General features: G+C 45.7%; 3 protein-coding genes across 5 annotated transcripts in view; 1 reads left to right on the top strand and 2 right to left on the bottom strand.

The window, feature by feature from the left end:
- LOC106613322 (collagen alpha-1(XXVI) chain) overlaps positions 1-4396 on the bottom strand; it is a 69435-nt gene extending 65039 nt beyond the window's left edge. Inside the window, exons 1-3 of one of the 2 annotated variants that reach the window (XM_045724852.1) lie at positions 3963-4396; positions 3508-3630; positions 3299-3396 (exon numbers count right to left, since the gene is read on the bottom strand). In XM_045724852.1, the coding sequence (XP_045580808.1) occupies positions 3299-3396; positions 3508-3630; positions 3963-4135 (394 nt within the window). In that variant the 5' untranslated portion in view covers positions 4136-4396. Of the gene's footprint in view, positions 1-3298; positions 3403-3507; positions 3631-3962 lie in introns of both variants that reach the window. The other variant, XM_045724851.1, reaches the window with a different exon arrangement.
- Positions 4397-12280: 7884 nt separating this feature from the next.
- LOC106613323 (signal recognition particle receptor subunit beta) lies at positions 12281-17917 on the top strand. Its single transcript, XM_014215421.2, has 7 exons — positions 12281-12509; positions 12961-13055; positions 13150-13227; positions 13370-13452; positions 14044-14180; positions 14316-14370; positions 15268-17917. Exons 1-7 carry the CDS (start codon positions 12344-12346, stop codon positions 15476-15478), a joined length of 825 nt encoding a protein of 274 aa, XP_014070896.2. The 5' UTR covers positions 12281-12343; the 3' UTR covers positions 15479-17917.
- A 1862-nt stretch (positions 17918-19779) lies between these two features.
- Positions 19780-24805, bottom strand: wdr53 (WD repeat domain 53). 2 transcript variants are annotated; one of them, XM_014215424.2, is made up of 4 exons: positions 24676-24805; positions 22191-22698; positions 21509-22090; positions 19780-19923 (listed from the first exon to the last, which is right to left on the bottom strand). In XM_014215424.2, exons 2-4 carry the CDS (start codon positions 22680-22682, stop codon positions 19819-19821), a joined length of 1179 nt encoding a protein of 392 aa, XP_014070899.1. In that variant the 5' UTR covers positions 22683-22698; positions 24676-24805; the 3' UTR covers positions 19780-19818. The 2 variants fall into 2 exon arrangements, with proteins under 2 accessions (XP_014070899.1, XP_014070900.1); XM_014215425.2 differs by having other exon boundaries at positions 19780-22090.
- Between the last annotated feature and the right edge of the window lie 195 nt (positions 24806-25000).

Below are 25000 nucleotides of genomic sequence, written 5' to 3'. Positions count from 1 at the left end.
GAGAAGAGGAAAGAAGTTGAGAGAGGAGGAGAGAGGACAACAAGCGGGCAGTTTGATTGATGTATCAGCCAGTCTTCTGAAATATCCACCATGACCCAGCTGCCAGAGGACACACAGACAGGGCTGAGAAAACAATGTCTTTTTTTTACTTAAAAAAAAAAAATTGAACCTTTATTTAACTAGGCAAGTCAGTTAAGAACAAATTCTTATTTACAATGACGGCCTATACCGGCCAAACCCAGACGACACTGGGCCAATTGTGAGCCGCCCTACAGGACTCCCGATCAACTTTGGCCTTCAAAGATGATTAGTGGGGATAAACAGAAGGTGTCCCACCGATGGCAGTGATCTAGGATCACCTTACCTTCCCAAAACCTTTCCATGACCATTAGAGGGGAGATATGGAAGATTGACTCTACTTTTGGACGTATAAATTACTGATATCTACTCATTAATTCTTGACGAATAGACCCAATGGGCACACACTGGTTGAATCAACATTGTTTCCTAGTCATTTCAATTAAATAGATGTTTAATTTAATATATGTTTAATTTCTGTGCCCAGTGGGAAGCTTGTTTTATGCCAATGTTTGTAAACACAAGTAAATGTAAAAACTATATAGCCTTGAAACATGGTTAAAACTATCGCGTTGATATCATGGATAGTCAGCTCTCTCTCTCACGCTCAGAATTGGGTTTGTTTTCTAATTCTTTGTGGGTCTGTGTAATCTGAGGGAAATATGTGTCTCTAATATGGTCATACATTTGGCAGGAGGTTAGGAAGTACAGCTCAGTTTCCACCTCATTTTGTGGGCAGTGTGCACATAGCCTGTCTTCTCTTAAGAGCCAGGTCTGCCTACGGCAGCCTTTCTCAATAGCAAGGCTATGCTCACTGAGTCTGTACATAGTCAAAGCTTTCCTTAAGTTTGGGTCAGTCACAGTGGTCAGGTATTCTGCAACTGTGTACTCTCTGTTTAGGGCCAAATAGCATTCTAGTTTGCTCTGTTTTTCTGTTAATTCTTTCCAATGTGTCAAGTAATTACCTTTTTGTTTTCTCATGATTTAGTTGGGTCTAATTGTGTTGCTGTCCTGGGGCTCTGTGGGGTGTGTTTGTGACCAGAGCCCCAGGACCAGCTTGCTTAGGGGACTCTTCTGCAGGTTCATTTCTCTGTAGGTGATGGCTTTGTTATGGAAGGTTTGGGAGTCTCTTCCTTCTAGATGGTTGTAGAATTGAACGTCTCTTTCCTGGATTTTGCTAACTAGCAGTTCATCATAGCTACAGTACTGTAGCAGTACATCACCCAGCAGTTCATCATAGCTACAGTACATCACCCAGCAGTTCATCATAGCTACAGTACTGTAGCAGTACTTCACCCAGCAGTTCATCATAGCTACAGTACTGTAGCAGTACATCACCCAGCAGTTCATCATAGCTACAGTACTGTAGCAGTACATCACCCAGCAGTTCATCATAGCTACAGTACTGTAGCAGTACATCACCCAGCAGTTCATCATAACTACAGTACTGTAGCAGTACATCACCCAGCAGTTCATCATAGCTACAGTACATCACCCAGCAGTTCATCATAGCTACAGTACATCACCCAGCAGTTCATCATAGCTACAGTACTGTAGCAGTACATCACCCAGCAGTTCATCATACAGTAGCTTCAATACTTCACACCATTACTTTTCTCCCTCGTGTGCCAGCTAACGGCTATCTCACTAACTCTGTACTTTTACCTCAGATGTGCCATATTCATGTCGAGTCTGTTACAGTCCCATTCAACAGCAACTGGCTAACGCCATCAAAACTCACACAGTACTTTGTTGTTGAACTAAGATTACTGAGATTACTGAGGAAAAGGATTAAGGTAGAGGGTTGTAACCAGTGGAGGATAGACACAAGTAAAAACAGTTTATCCAAAAATGCATTGAAAGTATAAGGGAGAGTTACTTTTCACAACGCGACCGGTGATCACTTTATACTCATCTTTCTTTTTACCACTACATCACTGATTACATGGGTTTACATTAGGGTGAGGTAGGATAGAGGGTTATATGGGTTTACATTAGGGCGAGGTAGGATAGAGGGTTACATGGGTTTACATTATGGTGAGGTAGGATAGAGGGTTATATGGGTTTACATTAGGGTGAGGTAGGATAGAGGGTTATATGGGTTTACATTATGGTGAGGTAGGATAGAGGGTTATATGGGTTTACATTAGGGCGAGGTAGGATAGAGGGTTACATGGGTTTACATTAGGGCGAGGTAGGATAGAGGGTTATATGGGTTTACATTAGGGTGAGGTAGGATAGAGGGTTATATGGGTTTACATTAGGGCGAGGTAGGATAGAGGGTTATATGGGTTTACATTAGGGCGAGGTAGGATAGAGGGTTATGTGGGTTTACATTAGGGCGAGGTAGGATAGAGGGTTACATGGGTTTACATTAGGGCGAGGTAGGATAGAGGGTTACATGGGTTTACATTATGGTGAGGTAGGATAGAGGGTTATATGGGTTTACATTAGGGCGAGGTAGGATAGAGGGTTACATGGGTTTACATTAGGGTGAGGTAGGATAGAGGGTTATATGGGTTTACATTAGGGTGAGGTAGGATAGAGGGTTACATGGATTTACATTAGGGTGAGGTAGGATAGAGGGTTATGTGGGTTTACATTAGGGTGAGGTAGGATAGAGGGTTATATGGGTTTACATTAGGGTGAGGTAGGATAGAGGGTTATATGGGTTTACATTATGGTGAGGTAGAATAGAGGGTTATATGGGTTTACATTAGGGTGAGGTAGGATAGAGGGTTATATGGGTTTACATTAGGGTGAGGTAGGATAGAGGGTTATGTGGGTTTACATTAGGGCGAGGTAGGATAGAGGGTTATGTGGGTTTACATTATGGCGAGGTAGGATAGAGGGTTATATGGGTTTACATTATGGCGAGGTAGGATAGAGGGTTATATGGGTTTACATTACGGCGAGGTAGGATAGAGGGTTATATGGGTTTACATTAGGGCGAGGTAGGATAGAGGGTTACAGGGGTTTACATTAGGGTGAGGTAGGATAGAGGGTTACATGGGTTTACATTAGGGTGAGGTAGGATAGAGGGTTATATGGGTTTACATTAGGGCGAGGTAGGATAGAGGGTTACAGGGGTTTACATTAGGGTGAGGTAGGATAGAGGGTTACATGGGTTTACATTAGGGCGAGGTAGGATAGAGGGTTAAAAGGGTTTACATTAGGGCGAGGTAGGATAGAGAGCATGATTATAAGTGTGGATGCTCACCTACTTGACATTGATCTCCTACAAACCCAGGACAGCACCTCCACTCCAGAGCAGTGACCTGCCGATAGGCCACTTTGTAAGACGGCCTGACCACGGTCCTGTAGCTGACAGGAACGCCATCATTTGGACTAGTACTACTATATACACTATAAAAGACAACATTTATATCAAAATAGGACTCTGGGGTCGTCTGGTCCATCCAGTCCTACCTGATGAGTTTGGAGCAGGGTCCTGGCCAGCGGCAGCCTTGGAACACTCTCTGCACTGTGGTCTCGGTCCCATTGCGCACCTGGCATGTCACCGTCCTCGACACTGTGAACTGGCACCAGTTCCTGTAATCACAGACAGATCATATGGGACTTGTTATCTTAAACATCTAGCACAGGTCACACTGACTACTACCCTTTTAGTAAGGTTCTCAAACACTCCAAAACCTTTTCCCTTATCCCATTAATCTCTCTCTTTACCCACTATAGGAGATGTCGATCATACAATAATAGAAAGCGTCACCTCTTGCCCGTTTCCGCGTAGGGCTGATCATCAATAGTCAATAAACATTTTGACATCACTCTTCCTATGGTGACATTGTAAATAAATTATGTTACTTGGCTAACCCTGGCCATGCCCGGAAAAAAATCCTCTCCGTCCGTAATGACGCGCTCACCTGGACTGGGTGTTTGATCCGCTGAGTGGTGAACCGGTACTCGCGCTCCGCTCCGAGTTGACACGTTGAACAGTTACGCCGGGAAACTGGTAAATAAATCTCGTTCCCGTCGAATGACAGATCAGACATATCCATATTATGCACAGAGCGCACGGGAGCGATGACACTGCCATCTCGACAGAGTTCAAAAGTGCTACTTGTTGTAGGGCTTTCGATGAGTTTTGAAAATGTGCGTTTGAAACCTTTCTTTTTCCAGATGGGGGGAGATTGCTTTCCCAAAAAAATCTACTGTATGCTAAGCGCTCATGAGTTCGTCATGGTGCAGAGTGACTTCAAGACAGAGTGCTTTAACCCAACAACTCAAGTGAAATGAATCACACCATCATGCACATGGAAGTTATCTGCGTTTTAAACGTTACTCTGACGTCTGACCCCCTGCGAGGATGAAGGAGTCAGATATCCACTTTAATTAGCTTGCCACGGTGCGCGTAAGAAGCGCGCAGAAGTGAGGTAGAACATCACAACTGAGCACCGTCTCTCTCTCTCTCTGTCTCATGAGGAGAGAGTTTGGGACGCAAAACCTCTTTAATTATGTTTAAAACATAAAACAAATTATAATTGTATGAATATCTAGCTTAAAATCACAATATCAATGTCTTTAATCGGAATTCATTCCAATGAATTTTGGAATTAATGTCGGCCTAAACATTTTGGAGGTATCTTTGCTAATATCTCGATGGCATATACATGGATACATTGCTATATAATACCCTGATCTGTAGTATTATACAGTAACTAGAATATATAATACCCTGATCTGTAGTATTATACAGTAACTACAATATATAATACCCTGATCTGTAGTATTATACAGTAACTAGAATATATAATACCCTGATCTGTAGTATTATACAGTAACTATAATATATTATCGTGACACAAGGCAAGACCCAGATGCAGACACAGGAAGCAGATGGTTGGAGTTTAAGATGTTTATTAATCCAAAAGGAGTAGACAAGAGAATGGTCGTGGACAGGCAAAGGGTCACAACCAGTTCAGAGTCCAGGAGGTACAGAGTGGAAGACAACCTTATGGTCAAGGCAGGCAGAATGGTCAGGCAGGTGGGCATGGAGTCCAGAGAAAACAAGCAAGGGTCAGAACCGGGAGGACTAGCAAAAGGAGAAACGGCAAAGCAGGAAACCTAGGAAAAGCGCTGGTAGGCTTGGACATACAAGACAAACTGGCACAGAGAGCCAGGAAACACAGTGATTTTTTTATTTTTTTATTTCACCTTTATTTAACCAGGTAGGCAAGTTGAGAACAAGTTCTCATTTACAACTGCGACCTGGCCAAGATAAAGCAAAGCAGTTCGACAACATACAAAAACACAGAGTTACACATGGAGTAAAACAACATACAATCAATGATACAGTAGACAAAAATAAGACTATATACAATGTGAGCAAATGATGTGAGATAAGGGAGGTAAAGGCAAAAAAGGCCATGGTGGCAAAGTAAATAAAGTATAGCAAGTAAAACACTGGAATGGTAGATTTGTTATTTGAAGAAAGTTCAAAGTTAAAATATAAATAATATGGTGCAAAGGAGCAAAATAAATAAATACAGTAGGGGACGAGGTAGTAGTTTGGCTAAATTATAGATGGGCTATAACGAGGACAGGTGAAACAGATCAGGGTGTGACACAGTGCATCGTTATTGTTCTGGTTAGATCGCCCCCTACTGACAGAATCATAATTCAGTTACTACTGAGCGTGTCTGTTGTATCTAAAGTACACAGGTCCCATCCTGCAGGAATGCCTCCCCCCCCGTCCTCCCAGGAATGCCTCCCCCCCGTCCTCCCAGGAATGCCTCCCCCATCCTCCCAGGAATAACTCCCCCCGTCCTCCCAGGAATAACTCCCCCCGTCCTCCCAGGAATAACTCCCCCGCCCTCCCAGGAATAACTCCTCCCAGGAATGCCTCCCCCGTCCTCCCACGAATGCCTCCCCCGTCCTCCCAGGAATGCCTCCCCCGTCCTCCCAGGAATAACTCCCCCGTCCTCCCAGGAATAACTCCCCCGCCCTCCCAGGAATAACTCCTCCCAGGAATGCCTCCCCCGTCCTCCCACGAATGCCTCCCCCCGTCCTCCCAGGAATGCCTCCCCCGTCCTCCCAGGAATAACTCCCCCCGTCCTCCCAGGAATGCCTCCCCCCGTCCTCCCAGGAATGCCTCCCCCGTCCTCCCAGGAATAACTCCCCCCGTCCTCCCAGGAATGCCTCCCCCCATCCTCCCACGAATGCCTCCCCCGCCCTCCCAGGAATGCCTCCCCCCGTCCTCCCAGGAATGCCTCCCCCGTCCTCCCAGGAATGCCTCCCCCCGTCCTCCCAGGAATGCCTCCCCCTCCTCCCAGGAATAACTCCCCCCGTCCCAGGAATAACTCCCCCCTCCTCCCAGGAATAACTCCCCCCGTCCTCCCAGGAATGCCTCCCCCCCGTCCTCCCCGGAATGCCTCCCCCGTCCTCCCAGGAATAACTCCCCCCGTCCTCCCAGGAATGCCTCCCCCCGTCCTCCCAGGAATAACTCCCCCGTCCTCCCAGGAATGCCTCCCCGTCCTCCCAGGAATAACTCCCCCGTCCTCCCAGGCCAATAGTGTGCAACTGCAGCCCACAATTCATCATTCCTTCATCACCCCCCCCTCCAGCATCCCATTGGTTCTTTCATGAACACCACCTCTCTAGCATGACATCATCATGAATGTGGGTCAAAAAGGGAAATAAAAGTATTATCTGAGTTGTTTCGTCCCCCTCCTCCCATGTGCCGGTTAGACATTGTCCTTTTCTCCCGCTTGCCAAGCACCTGCCCTCACCATCGTTAACAGACCTGAGGGAAAACAGTGCCCAAAAAGGCAGGGGGTGAAGGAAACTGTCTACCGGTGTTGCCAGGAGCAGGGGGCGATACCTGCCTTCGCCGTCGTTAACAGAACTGAGGGAAAACAGTGCCTGACAGCCGGGGGCGAAGGACACTTCCGGGTTAGTTATACAAATCTTTTCTACCGGTGTACCCCCGCCTCTTCTTCATCTGTGGGGTTAATCGGGGGTTGGCATCCAACTTCACGGTGCATTGCTGTCACCTACTGTTCTGGAGCGTCCCCGCCTCCCACCTGTCCTAGCTTAATAATTGACCAATAGAAGTATAAAGACGGGTTCCTGCAGATGCAGGAATGCCCACATGCAGGAACTCCCCGAATTGCGGGCTGCAGTTGCACCCTTCTCTCCCAGGCTGCTGGCCTCTCGGGGCTGGCTCCAGCCATAGGCAGTTATTTTTGGAACTCAGTCGGGATCGCAATTTAGTATTGAGAGTAAGAATAATAGAATAAACCAGGTGAAATTTCAAGAAGAAAAAAAAATTGGGCATCAGCAGTTTTTCCTTTTATGTCAGTCACTCAATTAGCCATGTCAGCTAGAAATGTTTTGATTGTTAGTTAATCTAGCCAGCTATCTAAACTTGGAGAAAAACATAGCACTGGTGTGGGTGGCAGGTAGACTAGTGGTTAGAGCGTTGGGCCAGTAACCAAAAGGGTGCTAGATCAAATACCTGAGCTGACAAGGTAAAAATCTGTCGTTCTGTCCCTGAACAAGGCAGTTAACACTCTGTTCCCCGGGAGGCTGTCATTGTCAATAAGAATTTGTACATAACTAATTAAACGTAAAAAATATTATGGGTGATATCTTTTGAATGGTTAGGGATAGAATCAAGATGTTTTCTCTGAGAAAAAAAGTTGAGAAAAGTGCAAGGGTTGAGCGAGATACAAATTCAATAGCGTTTTAATACTCAAGGGTGTAACAAAACATAGCTAGACTGTTGTTTTACTATCGAAACTTCATTGTTTTTAGTTTGGTAAAACAGCTTGCGTTTCTTAACCAGTCAAAGGGTATCTAGCTAGAAGTCTGCTGGTGACTGGTTAGCTAACCAAGCGAGATGTGTCTGCTTGTCTGCCCACACCCCATTGTCTGCTCTTCCTGCAGTTCACCAGCTGATTTAGGCTGGTTAGCTAACCAAGCGAGATGTGTCTGCTTGTCTGCCCACAAAATCAAATCAAATCAAATCAAATGTATTTTTATATAGCCCTTCGTACATCAGCTGATATTCTCAAAGTGCTGTACAGAAACCCAGCCTAAAACCCCAAACAGCAAGCAAAGCATGTGAAAGAAGCACGGTGGCTAGGAAAAACTCCCTAGGAAAAACTCCCTAGAAAGGCCAAAAACCTAGGAAGAAACCTAGAGAGGAACCAGGCTATGAGGGGTGGCCAGTCCTCTTCTGGCTGTGCAGGGTGGATATTATAACAGAACATGGTCAAAATGTTAAAATGTTAAAATGTTCATAAATGACCAGCATGGTCAAATAATAATAATCATAGTAGTTGTCGAGGGTGCAACAGCACGTCCGGTGAACAGGTCAGGGTTCCATAGCCGCAGGCAGAACAGTTGAAACTGGAGCAGCAGCACGGCCAGGTGGACTGGGGACAGCAAGGAGTCATCATACCAGGTAGTCCTGAGGCATGGTCCTAGGGCTCAGGTCCTCCGAGAGAAAGACAGAAAGAGAGAAAGAGAGAATTAGAGAGAGCATATTTAAATACACACAGGACACCGGATAAGACAAGAGAAATACTCCAGATGTAACAGACTGACCCTAGCCCCCCGACACATAAACTACTGCAGCATAAATACTGGAGGCTGAGACAGGAGGGATCAGAAGACACTGTGGCCCCATCCGATGATACCCCCGGACAGGGCCAAACAGGCAGGATATAACCCCACCCACTTTGCCAAAGCACAGCCCCCACACCACTAGAGGGATGTCTCCAACCACCAACTTACCGTCCTAAGACAAGGCCGAGTATAGCCCACAACGATCTCCGCCATGGCACAACCCAAGGGGGGGGCAACCCAGACAGGAAGACCACGTCAGTGACTCAACCCACTCAAGTGACGCACCCCTCCCATGGACGGCATGGAAGAACGCCAGTAGGCCAGTGACTCAGCCCCTGTAAAAGGGTTAGAGGCAGAGAATCCCAGTGGAAAGAGGGGAACCGGCAAGGCAGAGACAGCAAGGGCGGTTCGTTGCTCCAGCCTTTCCGTTCACCTTCACACTCCTGGGCCAGACTATACTTAATCATAGGACCTACTGAAGAGATAAGTCTTCAGTAAAGACTTAAAGGTTGAGACTGAGTCTGCGTCTCTCACATTGGTAGGCAGACCATTCCATAAAAATGGAGCTCTATAGGAGAAAGCCCTACCTCCAGCCGTTTGCTTAGAAATTCTAGGGACAATTAGGAGGCCTGCGTCTCGTGACCGTAGCGTACGTGTAGGTATGTACGGCAGGACCAAATCGGAAAGATAGGTAGGAGCAAGCCCATGTAATGCTTTGTAGGTTAGCAGTAAAACCTTGAAATCAGCCCTTGCCTTAACAGGAAGCCAGTGTAGCACTGGAGTAATATGATCAAATTTTTTGGTTCTAGTCAGGATTCTAGCAGCCGTATTTAGCACTAACTGAAGTTTATTTAGTGCTTTATCCGGGGAGCCGGAAAGTAGAGCATTGCAGTAGTCCAGCCTAGAAGTAACAAAAGCATGGATTTATTTTTCTGCGTCATTTTTGGACAGAAAATTTCTGATTTTTGCAATGTTACGTAGATGGAAAAAAGCTGTCCTTGAAACAGTCTTGATATGTTCTTCAAAAGAGAGATCAGGGTCCAGAGTAACGCCGAGGTCCTTCACAGTTTTATTTGAGACGACTGTACAACCATCCAGATTAATTGTCAGATTCAACAGAAGATCTCTTTGTTTCTTGGGACCTAGAACAAGCATCTCTGTTTTGTCCGAGTTTAAAAGTAGAAAGTTTGCAGCCATCCACTTCTTTATGTCTGAAACACAGGCTTCTAGCGAGGGCAATTTTGGGGCTTCACCATGTTTCATTGAAATGTACAGCTGTGTGTCGTCCGCATAGCAGTGAAATTTAACATTATGTTTTCGAATGACATCCCCAAGAGGTAAAATATATAGTGAAAACAATAGTGGTCCTAAAACGGAACCTTGAGGAACACCGAAATGTACAATTGATTTGTCAGAGGACAAACCATTCACAGAGACAAACTGATATCTTTCCGACAGATAAGATCTAAACCAGGCCAGAACTTGTCCATGTAGACCAATTTGGGTTTCCAATCTCTCCAAAAGAATGTGGTGATCGATGGTATCAAAAGCGGCACTAAGATCTAGGAGCACGAGGACAGATGCAGAGCCTCGGTCTGACGTCATTAAAAGGTCATTTACCACCTTCACAAGTGCAGTCTCAGTGCTATGATGGGGTCTAAAACCAGACTGAAGCGTTTCGTATACATTGTTTGTCTTCAGGAAGGCAGTGAGTTGCTGTGCAACAGCTTTTTCAAAAAATTTTTGAGAGGAAGGGAGGATTCGATATAGGCCGATAGTTTTTTTATAATTTCTGGATCAAGATTCGGCTTTTTCAAGAGAGGCTTTATTACTGCCACTTTTAGTGAGCTTGGTACACATCCGGTGGATAGAGAGCCGTTTATTATGTTCAACATAGGAGGGCCAAGCACAGGAAGCAGCTCTTTCAGTAGTTTAGTTGGAATAGGGTCCAGTATGCAGCTTGAGGGTTTGGAGGCCATGATTATTTTCATCATTGCGTCAAGAGATATAGTACTAAAACACTTTAGTATCTCCCTTGATCCTAGGTCCTGGCAGAGTTGTGCAGACTCAGGACAATGGAGCTTTGGAGGAATACCCAGATTTAAAGAGGAGTCTGTAATTTGCTTTCTAATGATCATGATCTTTTCCTGAAAGAAGTTCATAAATGTATTACTGCTGAAGTGAAAGCCATCCTCCACACCCCATTGTCTGCTCTTCCTGCAGTTCACCAGCTGATTTAGGCTAGGCTGTGTGTGCTGTGTGTGCTGTGTGTGCTGTGTGGGCTGTGTGTGCTGTGTGGGCTGTGTGGGCTGTGTGTGCTGTGTGGGCTGTGTGTGCTGTGTGCGCTGTGTGTGGCGAGTCCTATTAATTGTGCTTATCACTGAAAAGCTCTCAATCTCTCCAAAAACTCTTGTCCAGTCCACATAGTACATTTCATTTTATATTTTAGTCATTTAGCAGACGCTCTTATCCAGAGCGACTTACAGTAGTGAATACATACATTTCTTTTCTTTTTTTTCTCCGTACTGGTCCCCCATGGGAAGTAGTCAGATTTATGTCACAGAGATAATTTTGTCTTGTTTCAGTCATGTGTTGCTGCCTTGCTATGTTGTTGTCTTAGGTCTCTCTTTATGTAGTGTTGTGTTGCTACCATGTTGTTGTCATGTTGTGTTGCTACCATGTTGTTGTCATGTTGTGTTGCTACCATGCTGTGTTGTCATGTGTTGCTGCCTTGCTATGTTGTTGTCTTAGGTCTCTCTTTATGTAGTGTTGTGTTGTCTCTCTTGTCGTGATGTGTGTTTTGTCCTATATTTTATAAAATGTTTAATCCCAGCCCCCGTCCCCGCAGGAAGCCTTTTGCCTTTTGGGGTTTGGGTGGTGTAGTGGTGGGAGGAAAGGGAAGTGGTGTCTAGGGCTCTAGAGGGGGTTTGGGTGGTGTAGTGGGGGAGGAAAGGGAAGTGGTGTCTAGGGCTCTAGAGGGGGTTTGGGTGGTGTAGTGGGGAGAGGAAAGGGAAGTGGTGTCTAGGGCTCTAGAGGGGGTTTGGGTGGTGTAGTGGGGGGAGGAAAGGGAAGTGGTGTCTAGGGCTCTAGAGGGTTAGAGAGGCTAGAGGGGGTTTGGGTGGTGTAGTGGGGAGAGGAAAGGGAAGTGGTGTCTAGGGCTCTAGAGGGGGTTTGGGTGGTGTAGTGGGGAGGAAAGGGAAGTGGTGTCTAGGGCTCTAGAGGGGGTTTGGGTGGTGTAGTGGGGAGGAAAGGGAAGTGGTGTCTAGGGCTCTAGAGGGGGTTTGGGTGGTGTAGTGGGGGAGGAAAGGGAAGTGGTGTCTAGGGCTCTAGAGGGTTAGAGAGGCTAGAGGGGGTTTGGGTGGTGTAGTGGGGGGAGGAAAGGGAAGTGGTGTCTAGGGCTCTAGAGGGTTAGAGAGGCTAGAGGGGGTTTGGGTGGTGTAGTGGGGGGAGGAAAGGGAAGTGGTGTCTAGGGATCTATTTCACTTTCTTAGAGGAACAGGACTCATGCAGATCATTTAATGTAGGTAGACCGTGACTGGCCTCACACTCCAGTACAGTAGGTGGCGGTGAAAGCACCGTAGACGTTGGACGCAATTCGCCAACCTAATCCCGAAGAAGAAGCAGCATGTACACGTGTCCTCGGTGAGGCGACAGCTCAGATACGGAGGCTGATATGGCTACAGAGACCGGCATCAATATGGAGGACAACATAGACGTGGAAGCGAGTGAAAAACCTTTTGAGCTTCATTTAGACGCTTTAAAGAAGGTGTTGGAAGACCAAGACCCCATATTTATTATCGGAATTATTGTTTCTTTGTCTGTTGTTGTCATCACTTTGGGTAAGTTTAGCAAGCTAACTTAACTAGCTAAATTCATTCCAGCTCACGTTAACACAGTGTTGCCCATATCCAGTCCTTGGGTATCCTCAAAAACACACTATTTAGTTTTAGCCCCGGACAAACATAACTCATTAAACTCATTGACGGCCTGAGGATTAGTTGACAAGTTTTACCGGGGCTACAATAAAAACGTGTACTGTGGAGGTACTCGAGGACCGGAGTTTGGGACCACAGCGTTAGCTAGCTAGCTAGCCTGGCTTCAGCCTGCTGGCTTTCTATGCTATAATATTTTAAAAAACAACTTTTAGTCTTTTATCAAGCCTGCTGTCAAAGGTGTCACTAGCGACCTGTCTATTTATCGTTACCGTACTAGTTACTCTCTTTGTCAGGTGCTCGTCTGCTTTGTATGGTCGTTAAAACCAAACCTGCTGTTATTGGGTTTACATTTCAGTGTTGTTGAAGTACTTACTAAGCAGAAAAACTGTCCAAAGTGCTGTGCTGCTGGTTGGTCTCTGCGATTCTGGAAAGACCCTTCTCTTTAGTCGAGTGAGTACATCCGTGCAACACATGGCATGTCCAGTCCAACTATTTACAGATGGCAGAAGTTGTATGATACTGATTGATGGTCATTGTTTTGCAGTTGTTATCAGGAAAGTTCAAGAAAACCCAGACCTCCGTCACAGACAGCAGTGCCCCTTACAAAGCCAAGAACGAGAGGGTAAGGAGGAAACGGCTGTGGTGAGGGAGTGAGTTCAAGGTTCATGAATGGCTGTTAGAACTTTTACATTATTAAAGACAAATGCATTTGTCTTAATGTGTCACACACCGGCTTGACCGTCCCTCTGTACTACGGCGTGCAGGGAAGCAGCTGGACCCTGATTGACCTACCTGGACATGACAGTCTTCGGCCTCAGTATGTGGAGAAGTTCAAGTCAGCTGCCAGGTGAGTAAAGATGAAAGGTGTTTGTATTCAGGGGAGGTTTTATAATATGGTGTTAGGTATCCATGGGAGGTTTATAACTTATCTAAGACATGCCACCAGAGGTCTCTCTACAGTCTCCAAGTCCAGAACAGACTATGGGAGGTGCACAGTACTACATAGAGCCATGACTACATGGAACTCTCTACCACATCAGGTAACTCATGAAAGCAGTAGAATCAGATTGTATTTTTCTTCTAATGGATAGAAATACACCTTATGGAACAGCGGAGATTGTGAAGAGATGCTGTACACACACACGATAACATCTCAGTGCTTGAGGCGTCACTACACACACCCTGGTTCAATTCCAGGCTGTATCACAACCGGCTGTGATTGGGAGTCCCATAGGGCGGCGCACAATTGACCCAGCGTCGTCTGGGTTTGGCCGACGTAATGGGGATCCATAATGAATATAAATAATATGGTGTTTGTATTTCAGGTGTTCAGGGGAGGTCTATAATGTGAATAACATGCAGTGCTTGACCTAAGATCAAGATCCTGAGAGACGCCCTCTCACTTTGTCTTTTTGTTCTCTCCTCTCTCTGACTGCAGAGCCATGGTGTTTGTGGTGGACAGTGCCATCTTCCAGAAGGAAGTGAGAGACGTGGCTGAGTTTCTGTACTTCCTGTTGACTGACAGTGTAGTGTCCAGGAATGTCCCTTCTCTGATAGTGGCCTGCAACAAGCAAGGTGACACATCACTTGTCAAACCCTCCCTCACCCTCTACAAAAAACCCTCCCCAGGATGACGTGTGTGTGTGTGTGTGTGTGTGTGTGTTAATGATTTGAAAGGAGTGTTACTTTATATATTTTCCGTCTCTCTAGATATCACCATGGCAAAATCTGCTAAGCTGATTCGTCAGCAGCTGGAGAAAGAGCTGTAAGTTATCCTGCTGTTACGAATCCCTTTTGGACGCCGTGTGTTGTGGAAAGGGAAACGCTTGTTTCAAGCTAACGTTAGAGAACATTAGAGCCCACTGAATGTCCATCTAAAGTGACAACAGTTGACTCGCGTTTTGCTAGTGAAAGAAATGAAAATGCAAATAACGAAAATGAACTGGTCACATTTTTGTGCGAGTTATAATCTACATTTTAATTCTGCGTCCCATTTAGTTTTATTTTCCAACGTAACATTACGAGGATCACGCAACCTGATAGACTGTAACTGTAATTATGATTCACGTCACAAAAAGCATTACAAAAGTATAATAAAAAAATCTACATCTTGGCATTAAATGGAGTGGTGAGTTTAGAAGACTGAGTGATGAAGAGTGAATGAGTGTCTGGTATCAGCTATAGAGGCAATGCTTCTAAAATGCCTTGGCACTAGAATCTCCAATTTGCCGCGTGCGTCTGGTACTCTTAAAAAGTTGGACCGTGTTCACAGTTCTGCCAACATCAACACCAGGACCGGGATGGTACCAGTTGAGAAAGACACGCAAGTAATCCTCCTGTTACCAACATCAACACCAGCGTCACGACATTCGTTAGTACCATGGCAAGGAAACAAAAAAACGAAGCGGATTTAACTTCTTTAGAACAGTCCTAATGTTGGAAACAAACATTACTGATTTGTCATCCAGAGTCACATGTATTTATTTTCTAAGCTGTAGCATAATATTTTACATACAACTAGTTTAAGGACCGAATCGTTCAGGTTTATTTTTTTTGCCATAAAAAAATATATTTTCTTATTGTTAAAGTCACAGCAATAATTTTAAATGGAAGTGTGATTCTACAGAATGAATTGATCCTAACCTTTACCGTTTCCCCTCAGGAACACACTGAAAGTGACAAGGTCTGCGGCTCTGAGCGCCCAGGATGGGTCTGCGGGGGCCAGCGTGCACCTGGGGAAGAAAGGCAAAGACTTTGAGTTCAGCCAGCTGCCCATGAAGGTGGAGTTCCTGGAGTGCAGTGCCCGAGGCAGCAAAGGGGAGGACAGGGAGGCAGACATCGCCAGCCTCGAGAAGAGCCTGGCAAGGCTGTGAGATGACTGGGTCTCATTATTGACCATTTAGTTCCCGTAGGTCACTACTTTGGCCAAGAGCTCTTGAGTGGGGTGCATTATGGGGAATTAGGCTAAGGTCTCTCAGCATATCAGGCATCTTCGTCGGTCCTCAGAACTCCAGACTCAACACAACTACACTATGGAAGTGAGTTGTGCTGACATCACAAGGTCAGCAGCGGTACTTGATGTTTTGAATGCTAATTTTGCGAAAAGATCAGATTTTATTTCCATTTTTTTTTTTTTTTGCTTTGCTCATCTCTAGCAGGCGTTTCTTTTTGTCTAGCAAATGACCCGTCCTCACCCACGGCTATGAAACAATATCAACATTTATTTCTACTATCGTTTATCTATTTGTTTTTTTTCCCCCCTCATCAGCATTTGACTAATCCATCAATCATGATATCCTGTGAATGTGATGAGATATTTCACTAAACCCGCCTCAGACGACCTATCGTATTTCTGCGTTTAGATTACAGCAGTTTGTAGTTCCTTTCTGGAATAGGTTAGTTGAATGTTCCATCAGTTTGTATTGTGTTCCAGTGTATTCTGTAGTTCCATCAGTTTGTATTGTGTTCCAGTGTATTCTGTAGTTCCATCAGTTTGTATTGTGTTCCAGTGTATTCTGTAGTTCCATCAGTTTGTATTGTGTTCCAGTGTATTCTGTAGTTCCATCAGTTTGTATTGTGGTCCAGTGTATTCTGTAGTTCCATCAGTTTGTATTGTGTTCCAGTGTATTCTGTAGTTCCATCAGTTTGTATTGTGGTCCAGTGTATTCTGTAGTTCCATCAGTTTGTATTGTGTTCCAGTGTATTCTGTAGTTCCATCAGTTTGTATTGTGGTCCAGTGTATTCTGTAGTTCCATCAGTTTGTATTGTGGTCGTGTATTCTGTAGTTCCATCAGTTTGTATTGTGGTCCAGTGTATTCTGTAGTTCCATCAGTTTGTATTGTGGTCCAGTGTATTCTGTAGTTCCATCAGTTTGTATTGTGGTCCAGTGTATTCTGTAGTTCCATCAGTTTGTATTGTGTTCCAGTGTATTCTGTAGTTCCATCAGTTTGTATTGTGGTCCAGTGTATTCTGTAGTTCCATCAGTTTGTATTGTGGTCCAGTGTATTCTGTAGTTCCACCAGTTTGTATTGTGGTCCAGTGTATTCTGTAGTTCCACCAGTTTGTATTGTGGTCCAGTGTATTCTGTAGTTCCATCAGTTTGTATTGTGTTCCAGTGTATTCTGTAGTTCCATCAGTTTGTATTGTGGTCCAGTGTATTCTGTAGTTCCACCAGTTTGTATTGTGTTCCAGTGTATTCTGTAGTTCCATCAGTTTGTATTGTGTTCCAGTGTATTCTGTAGTTCCATCAGTTTGTATTGTGTTCCAGTGTATTCTGTAGTTCCATCAGTTTGTATTGTGTTCCAGTGTATTCTGTAGTTCCATCAGTTTGTATTGTGTTCCAGTGTATTCTGTAGTTCCATCAGTTTGTATTGTGTTCCAGTGTATTCTGTAGTTCCATCAGTTTGTATTGTGTTCCAGTGTATTCTGTAGTTCCATCAGTTTGTATTGTGGTCCAGTGTATTCTGTAGTTCCATCAGTTTGTATTGTGGTCCAGTGTATTCTGTAGTTCCATCAGTTTGTATTGTGTTCCAGTGTATTCTGTAGTTCCATCAGTTTGTATTGTGTTCCAGTGTATTCTGTAGTTCCATCAGTTTGTATTGTGTTCCAGTGTATTCTGTAGTTCCATCAGTTTGTATTGTGTTCCAGTGTATTCTGTAGTTCCATCAGTTTGTATTGTGGTCCAGTGTATTCTGTAGTTCCATCAGTTTGTATTGTGGTCCAGTGTATTCTGTAGTTCCATCAGTTTGTATTGTGTTCCAGTGTATTCTGTAGTTCCATCAGTTTGTATTGTGGTCCAGTGTATTCTGTAGTTCCACCAGTTTGTATTGTGGTCCAGTGTATTCTGTAGTTCCATCAGTTTGTATTGTGTTCCAGTGTATTCTGTAGTTCCATCAGTTTGTATTGTGTTCCAGTGTATTCTGTAGTTCCACCAGTTTGTATTGTGGTCCAGTGTATTCTGTAGTTCCACCAGTTTGTATTGTGTTCCAGTGTATTCTGTAGTTCCATCAGTTTGTATTGTGTTCCAGTGTATTCTGTAGTTCCATCAGTTTGTATTGTGTTCCAGTGTATTCTGTAGTTCCACCAGTTTGTATTGTGTTCCAGTGTATTCTGTAGTTCCATCAGTTTGTATTGTGTTCCAGTGTATTCTGTAGTTCCATCAGTTTGTATTGTGTTCCAGTGTATTCTGTAGTTCCAACACCTTTTTTTAAAGGGGAAGTTGACCATGAATCTGTATCACTGTTAGCCAAATAGGAATGTTTAAAAAAAATAGTCTTATTCAGCTTGTAAATAAAATCTGTTTTTGTGCTTTATTGGTGAGTGCAACATCATCGTGACAAAGTTGTGCAAGACAAAAGCTTACTGACAATGTTGAGTCATACACACTGCAAAAACTTTTTTTTTTTTTTTTGAAAAAAAAATCAAGCCACACTTGTTTTTTTGACCTGTTATGACTAACTCACATCCTTACCTTGCTGCTGACATCTTGACTGATAGACTCGATTGTATGGAAAATACAGAGATTCAGTCTGATTGTAGGTCATGGGCATTGTGGCTCTTTTTAAAGGGTATGTTCCGGCATTTGCTGATATCCCATTCAAGGTAAACGTTGCATATGTCGGCTCAATCAGAAATTGCCTTTTAAAAGCCGCAATGCCTAGCAACACACTGAGTAAACCAAACATGAACACTTTCCTAATACCTCCTCCCTCCCTCTGCCCTCAGAACAGCCTCAGTTGGTTGGGGTGTGGACTCTACAAAGTGTTGAAAGCGTTCCACAGGGTTGCTGGCCCATGATGACTCTAATGCTTCCCACAGTTGTGTGAAATTGGCTGGTGGACCATTCTTGACAAACACTGGAAACTGTTGAGTGTGAAAAACCCAGCAGTGTTGCATTTCTTAACACAAACCGGTGCGCCTGGCAAGTTACTACCATACCCCGTTCAAAGGCACTTAAATCTTTTGTCTTGCCCCGTTCACCCTCTGAATGGCACACATACACAATCCATGTCTCAAGGCTTAAAAAAAATAATTCTTTAACCTGTCATCCTCCCCTTCATCTACACTGATTGAAGTGGATTTAACAGGTGACATCAATAAGGGATCATAGCTTTCAGCTGGTCAGTCTATGTCATGGAAAGTGCAGGTGTTCTTAATGTTTTGTATACTCAGCGTATGGACACCTGCTCATCGAACATCTCATTCCAAAATCATGGGCATTAATATGGAGTTGGTCCCCCCCTTTGTTGCTATAACAGCCTCCACTCTTCTGGGAAGGCTTTCCACTAGATGTTGGAACATTGCTGCTATAACAGCCTCCACTCTTCTGGGAAGGCTTTCCACTAGATGTTGGAACATTGCTGCGGGGACTTGCTTCCATTCAGCCACAAGAGCATTAGTGAGGTCAGGGCCTTCCCCAAACTGTTGCCACAAATTTGGAAGCACAGAATCGTCTAGAATATCATTGTATGCTGTAGCATTAAGATTTCCCTTCACTGGAACTAAAGGGCCCGAACCATGAAAAACAGCCCCAGACCATTATTCCTCCTCCACCAAACTTTACACTATGCATTGGGGCTGGTAGCGTTCTACCGCGCGACCTCCAAACACAGATTCGTCCGTTGGACTGCCAGATGGTGAAGCGTGATTCATCACTCCAGAGAACACGTTTCCACTGCTCCAGAGTCCAATGGCGGTGATCTTTACACCACTCCAGCTGACGCTTGGCATTGCGCATGGTTGATCTTAGGCTTGTGTGCTCGGCCATGGCATCTCTAGCAGGGCAGAAATTTAACTGACTTGTTGGAAAGGTGACATCCTTTGACGGTGCCACGTTGAAAGACACTGAGCTCTTCAGTACAGACCATTCTACTGCCAATGTTTTGTCTATGGAGATTACATGGCTGTGTGCTCAATTTTATACACCTGCCAGCAACGGGTGTGGCCGAAATAGCCGAATCCACTAATGTGAAGGGTTGTCCACATACTGCTGTATATATATAGTGTACATGTATATATACATTCAGGAAAGAAAAAACTCCACTCAGCACATTTGTAATAAGCTCCATTGGAGTAAAACTGATGACAAACATCTTATCACACCAAAAACCAGCAACAAGATTAGTGGCTAATGAAGTGAGATTGTTTCCTGGATAAATGGAATCATATCCTTTTCAGTGGGACATCTGGTTTGTACATATTGTCAAGCGAGGGTTCAGGTGTGTTTGCGAGACAGAGGACTTTGGTATAAGTCAGTGTTCCCCAACGGCCGGTCCTCCAGTACTTTCAGACGTACACGGTTGTTGTTGTTGTTGTAGCCCTGAAGAAAAAAAAGAAACAGACCTCATTCAGCTCATTGAGAGCTTGATGATTGGTTGACAAGAGGTTTCAGGTGTGCTTGTCCTGGGCTACAATAAAAATGTGTAGTGTTGAGGGGGGGGGGGTAATTGAGAACTGGAGTTGGAAAACATTGGTGTTAAGTCCAGTCAGAGGCAAGTTGAGGGAGGAAGCTGCTAAACTAGCACAGTAACATCTGCCTGATCCTGACATGGCACAGTCTTATCATTGTTGAGCTGATCAAACATCTGCGTCCATCTTCACCCCCCTGGTTTGTCATGGTACAGTCCTATCAGATGGTCCTGTCTTCACCCCCCTGGTTTGTCATGGTACAGTCCTATCAGATGGTCCTGTCTTCACCCCCCTGGTTTGTCATGGTACAGTCCTATCAGATGGTCCTGTCTTCACCCCCCTGGTTTGTCGTGGTACAGTCCTATCAGATGGTCCTGTCTTCACCCCCCTGGTTTGTCATGGTACAGTCCTATCAGATGGACCTGTCTTCACCCCCCTGGTTTGTCGTGGTACAGTCCTATCAGATGGTCCTGTCTTCACCCCCCTGGTTTGTCATGGTAGAGTCCTATCAGATGGACCTGTCTTCACCCCCCTGGTTTGTCATGGTACAGTCCTATCAGATGGTCCTGTCTTCACCCCCCCTGGTTTGTCATGGTACAGTCCTATCAGATGGTCCTGTCTTCACCCCCCTGGTTTGTCATGGTACAGTCCTATCAGATGGTCCTGTCTTCACCCCCTGGTTTGTCGTGGTACAGTCCTATCAGATGGACCTGTCTTCACCCCCTGGTTTGTCATGGTACAGTCCTATCAGATGGTCCTGTCTTCACCCCCCTGGTTTGTCATGGTACAGTCCTATCAGATGGTCCTGTCTTCACCACCCTGGTTTGTCGTGGTACAGTCCTATCAGATGGACATGTCTTCACCCCCCTGGTTTGTCATGGTACAGTCCTATCAGATGGACCTGTCTTCACCCCCCTGGTTTGTCATGGTACAGTCCTATCAGATGGTCCTGTCTTCACCCCCCTGGTTTGTCATGGTACAGTCCTATCAGATGGTCAGTGTTTCAGTCTTTTGAAGGGGAGAACCCTGCTGATAAAGATATTGTTCAGTCCTCCTTTAGGTGGATGCCTCTGGTTAGAGAAGGTTCTGTCAGCCAGTCTTATTACACAGACAGGCTGATGATACTATCGCTCAGTGAGCAAAACTCAGAGGAAGGAGGACCCCTTAAACTACTAAGTAATACAAGGTAAGGCAGTCTGTATATTGCAACAGACAAAGAGTAGACAGACAGTAGACAGACAGGTTAGGTCTATAGACCAGCCAGAGAGTAGACAGACAGGTTAGGTCTATAGACCAGCCAGAGAGTAGACAGACAGGTTAGGTCTATAGACCAGCCAGAGTGTAGACAGACAGGTTAGGTCTATAGACCAGCCAGAGAGTAGACAGACAGGTTAGGTCTATAGACCAGCCAGAGAGTAGACAGACAGGTTAGGGCTCTGGTCAGCCACCACAAGGCTGGGCTCCCCTCTCAGCAGAGTGGGACACACCCAGTTCACCTTGTCCCCATGGCTGAAGCTGAGTTTAGGTCCTGACTTCAGGGCCTCCTCTGTGCCTGGTGACTGATCCACACTGCTGCCTTCCTCCACCTCTTCCTCCTCCTTAGTCTCCTCTTTTGCCTGCAGGGGCTTAGCCTGGGACTGGAGTTTGGCTTTAGCCCTGGCCTTGGGTCTTCTGCGGTGGACTGGCGCTGCTTGTGGCTTGCCCTTATCCTCAACAGTAACTACCGGGTTCTGACTGAGGTCCCAGAGGGCCACCATGCCGTCGTTGCCCCCAGTGGCCAGCCAGTATGGGTGGGGTAAGAAGCTGAGGAAGTGGGCCTGTGAGGCTCCCTGGCTGTGGGCCTTGATGGCCCCCTGCTGGTCCAGTTTGGAGCCACTGCCGACCCGCATCAGGTGCACACGTCCGTCCTCGGCGGCGCAGGCCAAAACGTTCCCGCAGGTTGCTACAGAGACGCAGTGGGCCAGAGGTGGGTTGAAGAACTGACCGGCCTTCTGCTGATGGCCCTCCTCTTCCTCAGCCATTTCCTGCAGGTTGAGGGTCCAGACGGGGCGGGTCTTCTGCAGGCTCCACAACATCACCTGCAAGAGATTGAGGACAGAAGGGGTCAAGACATGCTTACTTAGTCAAACAGGGTACTCTCAAGCATGCCCTTTCTTTCTCCGTCTCCAGTCGTCTCACCTGCATGTCGAGCCCGGCTGAGACCAAGTTGTTGGGCCTGAGAGGGCGGAAAGCCAAAGATGAGACGATGTTGGTGTGTCTGCGGAGCGTCCTGTTCACTTTGCCCCCCGGCAGCTCTAGCACCCTCACCACCCCTGAGTCATCAGCCACGGCCAGAGCTGAGCCTGTCTCATTCAGAGCCAGAGAGTTGATCTCTTCCTCTCCTGCACCTTGCAGCTCTTCTACCGCCCCGTTCAGGCTCCTAGGGTCCAGTACGCTCACCATCTCCCCGTGGGACACATACAACAGGCCTGGAGCCGCCGGCGAGAACACAGCGCTGGTCACATCATCCCCGCTGGGCAGACGGAGACTAGCTAACACCGCTCCTTCCTGGTTCCACACTGTTACCTCACCCTCCTCTGAGCCAGAGGCTAGGAGACCCTCCGGGCCCCCAGAGGCCCCCACACACAGCACTGGGGTGGAGTGGCCCTCACACCACTGCCTGCTGGCCATGATCACATTGGCATACCTGGGGTGAAGCAGAATATATACTTCATATAAATAAATACTACATAAGCTGGTATATTTTGCTAACAGTGAAATGACCCTGTACATAGCTAGCTGTAAAAAAATAAAAAAATACAATGCAGAACGTTTTGATACAGTAAAAGTAACTGTTAGCTGGTGGGGAGAGTAGGGTAAATTGGTGGGGAGAGTAGGGTAAATTGGTGGGGAGAGTAGGGTAAGTTGGTGGGGAGAGTAGGGTAAATTGGTGGGGAGAGTAGGGTAAGTTGGTGGGGAGAGTAGGGTAAATTGGTGGGGAGAGTAGGGTAAGTTGGTGGAGAGAGTAGGGTAAGTTGGTGGAGAGAGTAGGGTAAATTGGTGGGGAGAGTAGGGTAAATTGGTGGAGAGAGTAGGGTAAATTGGTGGGGAGAGTAGGGTAAGTTGGTGGAGAGAGTAGGGTAAATTGGTGGGGAGAGTAGAGTAAGTTGGTGGGGAGAGTAGAGTAAGTTGGTGGGGAGAGTAGAGTAAGTTGGTGGGGAGAGTAGGGTAAATTGGTGGGGAGAGTAGGGTAAATTGGTGGAGAGAGTAGGGTAAATTGGTGGGGAGAGTAGGGTAAGTTGGTGGAGAGAGTAGGGTAAATTGGTGGGGAGAGTAGAGTAAGTTGGTGGGGAGAGTAGGGTAAATTGGTGGGGAGAGTAGAGTAAGTTGGTGGGGAGAGTAGGGTAAATTGGTGGGGAGAGTAGGGTAAATTGGTGGGGAGAGTAGAGTAAGTTGGTGGGGAGAGTAGAGTAAGTTGGTGGGGAGAGTAGAGTAAATTGGTGGGGAGAGTAGAGTAAGTTGGTGGGGAGAGTAGGGTAAATTGGTGGGGAGAGTAGGGTAAATTGGTGGGGAGAGTAGGGTAAATTGGTGGGGAGAGTAGAGTAAGTTGGTGGGGAGAGTAGGGTAAATTGGTGGGGAGAGTAGAGTAAGTTGGTGGGGAGAGTAGAGTAAGTTGGTGGGGAGAGTAGGGTAAATTGGTGGGGAGAGTAGAGTAAGTTGGTGGGGAGAGTAGGGTAAATTGGTGGGGAGAGTAGGGTAAATTGGTGGGGAGAGTAGGGTAAATTGGTGGGGAGAGTAGGGTAAATTGGTGGGGAGAGTAGAGTAAGTTGGTGGGGAGAGTAGGGTAAATTGGTGGGGAGAGTAGGGTAAATTGGTGGGGAGAGTAGGGTAAATTGGTGGGGAGAGTAGGGTAAATTGGTGGGGAGAGTAGAGTAAGTTGGTGGGGAGAGTAGGGTAAATTGGTGGGGAGAGTAGGGTAAATTGGTGGGGAGAGTAGGGTAAATTGAAACCAGACTAAATCACCTGAGACATGCGCAGACCCATGTAAACACGAGCTCGGCAGGTATGCATACGTCTCGTGCTGGTCCTTCAAGTGATATTAATCTGAACTCACTTCTGTTACCAACGCTTTGAAACTTTTCATGTAATTATACTTTCCTGAGGATATACTGGCTCACATTCCTACCCCAACAGGACCAACCAGCACAGCTAACCGGTTAAGTACGTTCAAATATTTTATTTAACATTCTGGCTTGAAGAGGTCGTAAGCGTTAACTTTCCTGATTCAAAGGCTAATTTCTACCTGCCAGAATTCAACGTCGGGTTTCCAGGCGACCTAATTAACCTTAACTCCCAGTAATCGATAACACGTCTTTGTTAAATCACATCTGGTGTTAATATGTAGCTACAGTAATGGGTAGCCCTATAAATAGTCATGATATTAACAATAAACGTTTACATTTGGATGTCTTTATTTTAATTAATAGGACACAAGTCAAATCTAGCAAAGGACTAACCATGTGTTTACCAGAACGCTGAAGCTATGCTAGTTAAGTTAGCATGTCAACTCAACTATCGAAACGCTTTAGCTTGATGTCATTGGCGAAATCTTTGCTAATAACGCATATGACATAACACAGCACCATTAAATAAACGTTCAGCATATGTGATGATTCCACTTTACCTTTCACACGAACGTTAGCTTCCCCTGTTCAAAAACGACTTGTAAAAGTCGCACATCGATGACATCAGAGGGTAGGTAACGCGACACAATCGTCTGCATGAAAATAGCCGTAAAGCCTATTTCTCAATGGGAAAACAATCATTTCTACCACACAATATTTTTTTAAATTTGATTTGTGTTTGATCTCCATTACCCCGAGTGGCGCACTGCATCTCAGTTCAAGAGGCGTCACTATAGTACCTGGTTCGAATCCAGGCAGTATCACATCCGGCCGTGATTGGGAGTCCCATAGGGCGCACAATTGGTTGGCCCAACGTCGTCCGTG

The sequence above is a fragment of the Salmo salar genome, chromosome ssa09 (genome assembly GCF_905237065.1).
Source record: "Salmo salar chromosome ssa09, Ssal_v3.1, whole genome shotgun sequence".
Classification (NCBI taxonomy): Eukaryota; Metazoa; Chordata; class Actinopteri; order Salmoniformes; family Salmonidae; genus Salmo; species Salmo salar.
This window is presented reverse-complemented; position numbering and strand designations above follow the sequence as displayed.